This window comes from Egretta garzetta, unplaced genomic scaffold (assembly GCF_000687185.1).
Source record: "Egretta garzetta isolate BGI_Z169 unplaced genomic scaffold, ASM68718v1 scaffold188, whole genome shotgun sequence".
Taxonomy (NCBI): domain Eukaryota; kingdom Metazoa; phylum Chordata; class Aves; order Pelecaniformes; family Ardeidae; genus Egretta; species Egretta garzetta.
In genome coordinates this window covers 5,960,250-5,972,147 of record NW_009260622.1, presented here as the reverse complement: position 1 = coordinate 5,972,147, position 11,898 = coordinate 5,960,250, and the positions used below count along the sequence as shown (strand labels likewise).

The following is an 11,898-nucleotide window of genomic DNA, read 5'->3' as shown; positions in this document are numbered from 1 at the left end:
GGCACAAAGAGGAGCAGGACGCGTCGGGAGCCGGTTCCCTGAGCAGAGGGAGCGGCTTTGCCCTGCGAGAGCTCGCCAGTGCCTGTCATACTCTGGACTTTGGCTTTTGGCGAGGTGAATTTGCAGGCTTGGGATGGCTTTTGCAGAAGCAGCAGCCAAAGGGGAGGCAGCAGGAACTCGCCTTGGAGCCAGGGACACCTAGGCTGTAGCCTCAGCTTGGGCAAAATATGAGACGTCTCAGGCCAGTGCTGATGCCTTCCATGGCGCCAGTCCATGAACTGGGACTGGATGAACTTGACACTTACAGGGCTGGCACCCCAGAGGCTCGGACAGCCTTCTGGCAAGAAACAAGGGGACAGCCCGGAGTGCAGGTTTCACAAGTAAGGAATGTCCATTTAGCATGCAGATAGGACCTCCAGCAGAGTGTGGTACTAAGGACACAGCTCCTTGTCTGGAACTGAAGATAGGAAGGAAGAAGTAAGAGCCCTTCAACGCCCTCCACCCACAACATCCCCCGTTTGGGAGCTGAACTCTTCAAGTGCGACAAGGCACATCAGCAGATGTTTTTAAAAAGCAAAGCAGATGTGATCCGAAGCAGGTTTTATCTTGTACCTACCAGCCAAAAAGACTGGGCTTGAGCCACGGAGGAACCTGCCAGCCTCTCTGCTCCAACCACCCGCTCTGCGTCGCTGCGGTCCTCGGTGAGACTGCGGTTTCCCGGTGCGTGGCTGCTCACGCCTCCAGCAAGCAGGGTGCAAGGAGCATCAAAGCCACACCAGGGCCTCCGGGCACTAAATGAAACCAGGGGAGCTGGGAGGAGGGAAGCAAGCATTGCGAGAGGTTGGGGATTGCACAAGACAAATCCGCGAGAGGAGCAGGATCTGAAGGGGTGGCGTGAAGCACGCACAGCACCGTAGCGCTCACTTATCGCAGGAGCTTGGAAGTGTAATATTTAATCATTTTAACTCCTCGTGGCGCAGGGGCAGGCTGATGTGCATGGCACAGGTTCCCGGGTATACCTGGGGCTCCCAAGGCGGAGAGATCCTTCCCCAGCAGTTACATCTGCCGGTTGAAAAAGTCATCGGGGAAGAGAATCATGCTGACAGGGCTGATTACAAGGGGACACCTTCTCCATCCTGGATGCTTCTCCACATGTTCTTTCTTTGTTTCAGTCCTTGTAACAGCAGGTGATACCCACTGTCTGTCACTGGCAGGTAAAACTTGGCTGCGAGGACAGAATTGCAATGAACATGAGTCCACAGGGTGGAAGCAACAAGAGGGGGCACAGGGGTGAACTATGGCGACAGAAAAGGCACAAATTGGGAAGAATCAACGCAAAAGGGGAAAATCAGCTGAATTTCAAGGGAGAGGCAGGAAGCCGAGTTCATTGCCCTGCAACATTTAGACATTTAGACCAGCTACTGCACACTGGCCCAGGTACCAAAAGACAGAGAAAATCCCCACAGACAACTGCTCAGAAGCCACAAAGTACCAGAGGAGAAGAGCAGGACCTTGGACCAGCAGTAACTGCCAATTTAAGAAGAAATGCAAACATCGACTACAGTCCATGGCTCTTGCCAGAGACAAAGGGAATGCTCCCCGACTGAATCATCCCCTCTGTTTGGATGAGGAAGAATCAGACCCCTTCCCAGCGCCAAAGCTGGCGATCAGCCTCATCACCAAAGAAGCAGCCGCACTCTGTACTCCAGCAGTCTCACTTCATCATCCCATTTTCTCGCTGCAGTCAGTCTCTGATGCCTCATGAGATTAATAAACAAACAACTAAATCAATACAGTCATCTCGATCCCTGCAGGCCACAGGCTGTGAACAATGTAACTTCTGCCTGAAAGCAGTATCAGCGTGTAAGGGAGGCTCCCCGGAGAGAAGCCCAGTGCCTCAGCTCTCAGCTGTCCAAAAATTAACACACGCACCCAGGGGAACAGTTCAGCAGTGCCCTGGGAAACAGAGACACTGAGCAGGTCCTCTCCTCCTACAGCTTCCTTATTTTCTCCTCAAGCATTATCAGATCCAGCCTTGACCCTCCCTGAAATTCAGGCACTGAAGGAATATTTTCACGTTCTTCGTGACAGGCCGGGAAATAATCTTAGCTTATTGACTTGACAAGGGGCTGCTCTACAAACATCAGTCCTCTTCATAGATGGCCTTGGGCTCTTCAGTTCCTGTCAGTAGGGAACCTCACCAGAATCTCTCTGAAGCAGAGAGAAGCGTGTGTATGAGAATGAAAGTAAATCAGGTCTGAACGAGATTAACAGGGATTTAATTGAACTATGTGAACTGGAACTCCAGTCACGAGCTACTTATTAGCCCGTCTCAAGGGATTGTGCTGCTTGCAGTGGCAGAGCACAAGGATGCATTGTGAGCATGGGACAGCTCAGGGGGACGGCGATGGCCGCAGCTCTCCAGACGAGCGTGGCCAGAGAGGCAGAGCTGCTTGGACACGATCAAAAGGAAGCAAGGAATTCTCAAGTCCCAGCCACGTTTCTTCAGAGCTGAGGCTTGGCCTGTGAGGGAAAGGACCTTCCTAACATAGATTAGTGGAGGAAGCCCAGCTCTCAGCCCAGCTCCCTGGGCTTTGGGTGGCAGGAGGTGCTGCTCACCGAGGTGCTGCCTATTGGGTGGTATCTGGAGGCAGACCTTTGAAAATCTACCCTTCAATAAAAGTGACTTAATGAGGTCTTCAGCTCCCTTTGGGATGGTAATTACAAAACAGCCTGGAGAAAAGTGCTTGGGAATTATAGGAGTCACCACACTAGTTGTTCTCTAGGTTTTGTTTTCTGGTGAGGGAACCCACAGACGCTTGCCAGAGCTGGGCTACCACGCCGGTCTTACCACAGCCAAGAAGAGCCACCAGACAGCTCCACGCTCCAGCCACGTAAACCTGAGCTACAACCACGCACCGAGGTGCTACTGAAAATCCCTACCATCACTCTACTGGATCCCCATCTAATCCCCTGCTTGTATTATTAACAAATGATGCCTTTGTGATCGCTACCTTCATGGGGGCTATTGGAGCCAAAATCTCTCATGAGAGGCAAATTAATTTAGTAATTTCCCTTCCATTTCCTCCTTCCTTCCAGGAAGCTGAAGCTGTTCTGGGAGATAGTTTGCTACTTCCAAGTCAAACACAGATACACACACACCTGACAGTATTAACTACCCAATTTCTCACAGATTAAAGGATCTGAAAGGCTTTCCCTTAATGGATCATTTTTATGAATAGGTTATTTATGTCCCTGTGTACCTATTGTCTGAGAGTTCTGGCAGCTTTCACAATGAATGTATGGAAAAAGGCAGCACGACTTTAAAAAGAGGTTTCTTGTTAAACAAAGAGATTCTGATTGTAATTTATTACACATTTCAAGAGATACTAAAATACATGGGATATTGGTAATCTCTAAAAACATACTGTAAGTTCAGCTAGTGAGCATTCAAATAGGTAACAAGCTGTTAGGAACAGACTGGGGAATTTATCTTAATCCCTCTTCCCCCCAACAGAACCAAACCCCAATATCCATGATTTCTACTTAGCAATGAGTAAGCCAGCCCGCAACAGCTAGATGTAGAAGCAGATGTAGTAGCCTGCTATTTCAGGTAACACACAGTGCTCATCGCTAACTGGTTCCTGGCTGTAGAAGCACTTCTATATTTCAGGTAACATGCGCTACTCTTTCAATAGTTGCAATTCCATTGAAGAATTGAACCCCCCCTTTAGGTAACCTGCAGAAAGCCAGAGTTGTTAGATAAAACCACCACCATCCTCATTTATTAAATTGGAAGAAGAGATCTGCAGTACCTATCCAGGGCAGTGGCAATGCTTTTCTTTCCCCTGCAGATCACAGACAGGAACACAGGTCCATAATGGAAACTCACAGCACAATATTGTTATTTGTTATTTGCGTGGGAAATTTTTGTAATGTTTCTTTGTACTGAGAACTCAAAGCAACTTTAGAGTGCTTGTGCCTCCCATGCTTTGGTCTGTCCTTCTAGTATTGCCTTTATGTAGCTCAAAAAAAAAGAAGAAAAAGAGAACACTGAATTTAAAGCAGAACTCTAGGCTGGATTTTAAGCAGAACAACTTGGTGTCAGCATTCTGGTTAAGTGAAGCAGAGAGCCTGGAGCAGGGAAGCAGTGAGAGGTTAGAATCAAACTGGTACTGGAATCCATCCGTCTCACCCACCGAAAGCAAGAGCAAACAGAGAACATGGCCGTTCTCAGCACTGACGGTTCCTGCAAATGTGCTGCTCAGCTCCTGTTGGAGAACACACAGCACAACGCTGCTACTGTATCTGGGCTCACAAGGCATTTGTGAATCGAGGATGGGAGTCTTTGTATGCAAAAAGGATCGCAAACTTGCAGCCCTGCCAGAGAACCCTTTCCTTCAAAGCTGCTCTGAACCCTGGGTGCGCCTAAAAGAGCAGGTTCTCCTCCCATTGACTCATTCGTGATCAAACAAACCAAGATGTGAGCTGGCATCAGGAAGCTTGAGCTACCCTACTCTGTGGCTACGTCACCACCTATCTCTTTCCAGTCCTGTCTAGCCATATTTAAATCTAATAGTAGATTGTCCCTGGGCCTGGAGACCCAGAGCCTGAAGGAAGATAGTGTATATGCCTCTTGCCATATAGTCATGCTACACAGCCAGCTTGCCACCCCTTGGATCTTAAAATACCACATCTCCTCGGGCTGAGATCATATTTAACTTCAGGAAGAATTCAGCATTTTTTGCAGCAGACTATAGTAGGTAAGGCTGGGAGGGAGTTTGCAAATGCAACAAACCCCAGCAGTGTTGAAACGGAGCACAGGGTTAGGACTCAACCAGCTGACAGGAGGGTTTATCAGCAGCACAGCTAGGCAGTGCGCTTTGATACATGACCAATGCAGCACTCCAAGACTCCCGCCTCAGAGCAGCTTTTCTCCAACATGCAGTACCTGGTCTTCCCAAGTTTCCAACAATAGCCCATTAGCACAGGCATTAAATTCTGCTCTTTCCAGAATCAAATTGTTCCCTGATCCTTGTAGTCACTGCAGTCCCCACCGCAGCCTCCATTCTCTGCTTTCAAGGGTGGGAACAGAAAGGAAAAGCGCATGGGTGGGGGAATAAGAAAGGTAGCGACGCTGGGGAAATGAAAGCTTTCATCTACAGCAGTCTGGAATCTGAGAGTTATTACCTAAGGAATTAAAGCATATGACAAAGACATTATTATTAAGCCATAAAATGCAGCTATGTATTTCAGACTAGACGACAACAGAGATGAATACAAAGCTGTGTAGTGTGGTATCCTTGATCCATCTGATCCCTCTGCTTCAAAAAATACAACACAAACCGGTATCCAAAGTAGCAAACCCATGCTCCACCTTCCACAGGGACTTTACTACAAATCCTAGCCAGCGTGGAGGAGCCAGGACAACAGCCCTCTCTACCTATTGGAAATGACAGAAGTCACTTCGATGGTGACTGACACATTAATCATGTCAAATGAAATCCTGGATATGTGAAGTCCTCTTTGCTTGTAAGAAATCTATGGCAGAACTCTGCCCCTTCCACTCTTTTAAGTTCCTTGTCCCTGAAAGGTAAAGCATGGCAATGCCAGAAAACCATTTAATATAGTTTGTTGCCTTTGATGTCATCTCCGAGGAAGCATGATTATAGCTGATTATTTTGTCTTTTGAGGCTCATCAGTCACAGCTTTATCGTTTCTTTTTGGTTTCCTTCTTGGGTTTCTTGCTTATCTGTGGAGCAGTTGCCTTTGGCTTCTTCACTGTCTCTGAATTCTTAGGCTCAAAACTGTCCGAGTCCTACAAGAATCAATTAAGAAACAGTCAGTAACTTTTTTTTACAATTTGCTGACAGCTCACTTTGGGAATCTGAGTATAAGCCAAAGGAAGCAAATGCTGGGTATCTCTGTTGGAACACATCTATATCAAACTGAGTCCACATTTAATGAGACTTGAGCAGTACCATCCCTGCTTCTTCCGCATCTGCTTGTTGATGAGTGTGAGTTTATGCACAGAAACAGCTTGTTACCAGAGAAGCCATTAAAAGCTTAAGTGTCTAAAACAGGCTTTGGAGAAGAAAAACAAAACCAACTTTAAAGGCAAGACAAAAATCAACACTAAATGAAAACTATTCAAATTAGAAAAAGGAGAAAATACTATATAATAACCAGTGCGTGTGGAAACATTCAGCAGGTATTTCTGCCAAATGTTAATCATTATCATGTGCAAGACAAAAAATATTCCCCAAAACAGTAGTAAGAATGTAAAGCTCAAAGCCCAAAATCCAGGGAGGGAATTGCAGGCAAAGCTTTCTTCACCTGGACTAACAAGGAATGCTTAGATATGCTGCTTGTTTCCTTCAGGGAAGATGACAGATAGTATTTCAGCCATGGGAAATAAAGTCTAGTTATCTTGTAAAAACACAAGGGAACAGCGCCAGTCTCATCTGAGAAAGCACACACATGCAGATTGCCTCCTTTCATTAAATGCATTTGAGTATAAATATTGCTTTAGCATCTTGGTTTCTATCAGTTAGAGCGTGCCAACTGGAAAAGGACACACAAAAAATGGCTGAGCAAGACGTGCTAGTTTCAAGCTTCCAAGACAGTGCTCCGGATAATGGAGGGGGAGGCGAGCATCTGACAGTATCCTTTTAATCAAGGAGTTTGGTTCAAACGTCTCTCAAGTTACTGGGCTATTACAGTTCACATCTGTGTGGCTTTCCAAGGAAGGAGACTTGGCTGGCTTTCCAAAGGCTGTAATCGGCGCATGGGGAGCTGGCAGGCTCTGGAGAAATGGAGTAGCATGCAGTTATTACTCAGGGATGCAGTGTGCTGCTGCCATAAAGTGAACACTGCTGCCTTCTAATGTTCAAAGGTAGACTTCAAAGTGTGAAGCCTCCAAGACAGAGAAGCTCCTCAACATCCTACCCAGACTCAAGCACCATTCCCAAGATCTGGAGGGGTAGCCCCTGGTGTTTATGGTCTTGTAAATTAGTCATATGGACAGTAAATCAAGAGAACAGTAGACATATGGAGAAAATAAAAAGTAGAGCATGCAAACATCAAAGCATGCTTGCAAACTTAAAACAGTAACAGGTCTTGAAGCTTTATCGTTTTGATTGGGGGCCTGGTCTTCAGTTTCCCACTTCAAACTAAAGCTCTCACTCTTTTCAGCTTTCAAGAATCAGGCTACTCCATATATCTCAAAAATTTATCAGGGGAAACCATGGACTCTGACAGACAGGTGCTGGTGGCTGCAGAATAACGGTGCTAGACTTGCAATGCCACTGCATTGTGACCAGCAGCCGCCTGCTTCATGTCCCTGCTGGGAGCTGCAGCTCCTGCGGCAGGACTAGCAGGAGGGAGCATGCACCCATGCCAGGCCAGCGTCTCTAATCCAGTACATCAACGCAGCTTCACATCACACCAACAGTTAAAGGTGAAAGAGTTGGGTCATGAACTGTACCTCACCCTCAAGCATTCCCTTCCCCAGATAGGCTGAAAATTGCCATGCTTCCTCTGCACAAGAGGGAGCAAATGTGGCAATAAAGATCACCTGAAAACAGAACTTCCCATGCTGCGTTGTTAGTGAAAATATACCACACACATTTAGACAAAATCTGTATCAAACCGCCAGACTTGCAGCCTATCACCAACACTGAAATATCCGTCCCCAGCACCACAGGCATTACCACGCACATGGAGCTCTTTTATCAGAAAAGCCAGGTGGATGCAGGTCATCCCACCGTGGCCCAGTCTAGAGGAATTGGAGCCCTGAAGCTCACCTCAACCTTTAACCTTCTCCTGTACTAACTGCATCAAAGGACCCTCCACTTGCCAGCACAGGATTGGGTGTCAGTACTGAAAACTGCCTTTCTCATGTTGGAATATACTAGAAATTTCACCTTCCAAAAATCACCCATGAACTACAGCCCAAAGTCATTCCCTGAAAGGCAGGTCCTGCAAAGGGGACACCCTGCCTGGCAACGAACGGAGCAAATCAGCAGTAGGATGACAATATGGGGTTGGAACTAAAGCCCTTTCGTGTGCAGTCAGGAACAGCATGCACATTTAGCACACCTTGCCAGTGCTTCAGGTCACTTTTTTCACTGATATTCAGAGAGATCCTGGTTCAGGTATTTGTTCCCAACTTTCTAGCTTGGGGGTAAATCACAAGACAAAAGCTGGAGGTGGGAAAGCTAGAAGGAATGGAAAGAGAATGAACAACGAACTGTCATCAATCCCAGGAGCAGACCACTGTGTCTCCATTAGCTACTCCAAGCTCCCTCCCATCCTATTTTCTCTGACTCTGCCCAACTATATCAATATTAAAGAGCACTGCTTACTGTCTTATGGGACTTTGAAACTGGCAGGATTATGGCTAGCACACAGATAAGCTGAAAAATGGCTCCAAAGAAGAGTCCGTAGCGTAGCACATTCTCCATGAATGTGGGCTCAGGGATTTCAGGTGGGGAGAAATCCAACTCAGCAGCCATCGTGGTGCACCCTTCTTCTCTAACGCTCTCAAGACAACTGGTTACTACAAGGCAGGAAAAAAAGAGCAATTATTTGCATCATGCTTTCTGGTGTTCACTTTCCATTACCAAAAAATGACAGACTACCTCATGCAGGTTTTTTCTTCGAAAAGATCACCCTTGATCTACAGACCCAGTAACCAAGAGGGAAATGAAACTTGCATTTTATTTGGGTGCTTGTCTTTTACCACCTGCCTAAGAAAACAGTCCTCAAATGCTAGGATTAGTCCATTTGCAGGTGAGGGGAAGACAAACAAAATATGAACAGCATTCATAAAACAATAAAGGAAAAGCTTAATCAGCAAGAATATACTTCTCCCTGAAGTCGATCATGCATGCAAGATGACCATTATTCATTTTCACTCACATTGCGTATGTGGCTGCAGCCTTGTTGTTTTAGATGGTGTACAAAATCAACTACTACTTAAATAAGCCACATAGAAGGCAGAGGAATGAGTTATGTGTTTGAAGTTAAGCACGGCTTTAGAGGCCAGTTACACTAAGCCCTATCTACCTTGCAACAATCACACAGGTAGTTTGTGGCAGAGTTAAATATTGATCTCTTGGGATCCAAGCTAGTTTCTCAGCCACGAGACCATCCTTTCTTCCTTCCTTTATCTTTTGCTAATGGAGTTGTCAATTCATTCTATGAATGAGTAATGGCTTTCTACAATAACAGAGAACTCTCCTGCCAGAATTGCTGGAGTACGCCACAGAAAGTCCCCAAAGGGAAATTCAATTAGTCTGAGATGCCATCAGAATTCAGTTGTGATTACCGTCTTACTCAGTCTTCCTGACCTGTATGATCCTGGTGTGTACTTATTGAATCAGCGCTACTTATTGATACTTACAATTCTCTATATTACTAAACCTTGGGAGTGAGATGGTGCTGCATGCATGTTTCAGCTGAACGGTAGTAATCTGCCTCCTAGAACTTATCTCCAAAGCAGGCTCTGTATTTGTCAGGCTAGGAGGAGATTTCTACAATCTTCAGTGACCCAGTTCAGAAAGATGGTAAACTTAGAGTATAATTTGAGTAAAGTCAGAGTTGATAAATTTGAGAATCAATCAGCAACTCAATGCCGTTGTGTAAGAGGCAAATGTCATTTGGGGACATACTAAAAGGAGTGGTATTTAAATCACAATAAATAATTGTTTTGTTTTAATTCAGTATAGGATGTGATTTTGAATTTTAAAAGACAGGAGAAAATTCCCAACTGCATGGACTGCCAGCTACTGAAATACAGAGACTGTGAAATCTCTGTTACTGGTGATTCAGAAGAGCAGATCAGATAAGCATTCGCCTGGGATGGGGCGTGAGTATCCATAATCCTGCCTTTGAATCAGGAGATAAGAATAGGTGACCTCTCACATGCCCTTCCAGGTCCGTACTTCAGTAAAAGAAAATTTTTCAAATTCTGATTAAAATTCAATAAGCAAGGACTGCATGAGACCTGTACATGAAGCCAGAATACACGCTGGGCCACTCAGGCTCCGCAAGTCCCAGCACAGACCCAAAGGCTGCACCAGACATATAATGGTATCAACAAAGCATGCATGAAAGTGGCTCATCCCTAACTGTTTTTAACTTTTAAAATGCCCTTTCCCCTAGTCCACTAAGGCAGCAGTTCCTAAGCAAGAAACAGAATCATGGGAAACTTCACCCCTGAGTTGCATTTTATCTCAACTTTATTTATCGGGACATCTTTTGAAAACGTTATTCTTGCCCACCCCCCTTCCTCCAACAGAGCAGGAAGGGATGTTGCTTCATTCCTCACCCGGAGTTTTCTCAGGACAAACTCCTACTGATAATCCTGATTCATACACCTGAAACAGAACACACAAAAATAAACCAGAAAAGGAAACAGATACAATGAAAACAAAAAATCTCCATCCTCATCTTCCGCAGGTCTCCCCTCCTTTCCCCTTTTCTATTTCACCTCCCTTCAGGGTATTAGTAATATTCTAACAAATCCCAGGTGACACGACCAGCATCAAGAGCTCTCATGCAGGCTGGTAGCAGCTGCCACTACCATTTGAAGCACTATCGCATGAAATGCACTCAGAAAAGACCTGACATCACGCTCCAGCTAGTGACAGTAGAGCGTCCTTGCTTGCACAGCAGCCACAGCAGGCAACCCACATTCGGACCATTAGTTTTCCTGCTATCGATGGATCTGAACTAGTATTAGCAAAATTCTTCCCCGTTTTAAAAAACTCCCCTGGTTAACACAATGCCCAAACCTGCACGCGCAAGCCAAAGTTGAACAGTGGGAAGCCAGGGCTCAACGTCAGGCATGCCGCCCTCTGCACTGAAGGCAAAACCTGCAAAGTGAACTTTCTCACCAAGAGCGCTACCTCCTTACACTTTGCCTTGCAGCTCATCCAGCAGGTCCCTGCATGATAATGGAGTCCTCCTCCCTGTTCCTGAGAAGCTAACAGTTTCACCACCTCTTCCTTGGTTAACATCTCCCCTTCTCCACAGGTATCAACCACCTTTTTCCTCAGACCACCTCACCTATTAACATGGCTACACTTAAAGCAATTGTTCTTCAATTGCATTTAAAGATCTGTACTCCTACTTCAGACCCCGAGAGGACGCTTTCCCCCTCCAGCTTACTCATTCGGTCTAACAGCAGCTACCACCTCTCCCCACAAGCCCGACCTTCTCACCAGAACATACAGCAGAAACAGGTCACAGTCGCAAGGACTACAGGCACTGACCTTGATTACCTGTTTAAAAATATTCAGTCTTGCCTCTATTAGGATTTTACAGCAAGATAGCTACCCCCACACAAAAGGGCCTGGTCCTGCAGCAAAGGCAGAGCCACACCGCAGAGCCAGCGAGGGGCTACCAGGGCTGCAGGCTGACGCTTTTGCTCAGTGACGCCCCTGGAAGATGATGTGGGCTGTCCCCCCTGGACGCAGGACCAGGCCCTATGATCAATAACAACGTGTTTTCAGGATCAGGGCCATAAACCAACCACCTCAATAGAGCTAGGGCAAACTCAAACCTTTTTTTTTTTTTTTTTTTTGCTGTCCTGCATTTCCCAGCTGGCATCCTCAAGACCTAGCACTATATAAATAATTAGCATAGGACAAAGCCACAGGAGCACTTCAAATAATATATATTAGCTTTCTCTTGGGGTGGAAATAAAAAGCAACAGTATTGGTGCAGAAAATGAAAGCTTCCGTCGTCAAAGGACGAGGCAAAAAAAGCTCGTGCTGGATTTCTGCAATGACTCGGCAGGTGTTGGGACGGAGACTGGCCAAATCACGCTGCCTTCAGGGTATCTGCGTGTGTTTAGCACGGCGGGAAACAAGGCCATCAGCGAGGCCGAGG

General features: G+C 46.1%; 1 protein-coding gene across 2 annotated transcripts in view; it reads right to left on the bottom strand.

The window, feature by feature from the left end:
- MANBAL (mannosidase beta like) overlaps positions 1–11,892 on the bottom strand; it is a 14,400-nt gene extending 2,508 nt beyond the window's left edge. Inside the window, exons 1-3 of one of the 2 annotated variants that reach the window (XR_004842826.1) lie at positions 10,334–11,892; positions 8,367–8,560; positions 4,974–5,818 (exon numbers count right to left, since the gene is read on the bottom strand). Coding sequence is in view for 1 of the 2 variants with exons in the window: in XM_009645475.2 (XP_009643770.1) it covers positions 5,711–5,818; positions 8,367–8,516 (258 nt within the window). In the remaining variant the exon portion in view is untranslated. Of the gene's footprint in view, positions 1–4,063; positions 5,819–8,366; positions 8,561–10,333 lie in introns of those variants that run through there. The other variant, XM_009645475.2, reaches the window with a different exon arrangement.
- Between the last annotated feature and the right edge of the window lie 6 nt (positions 11,893–11,898).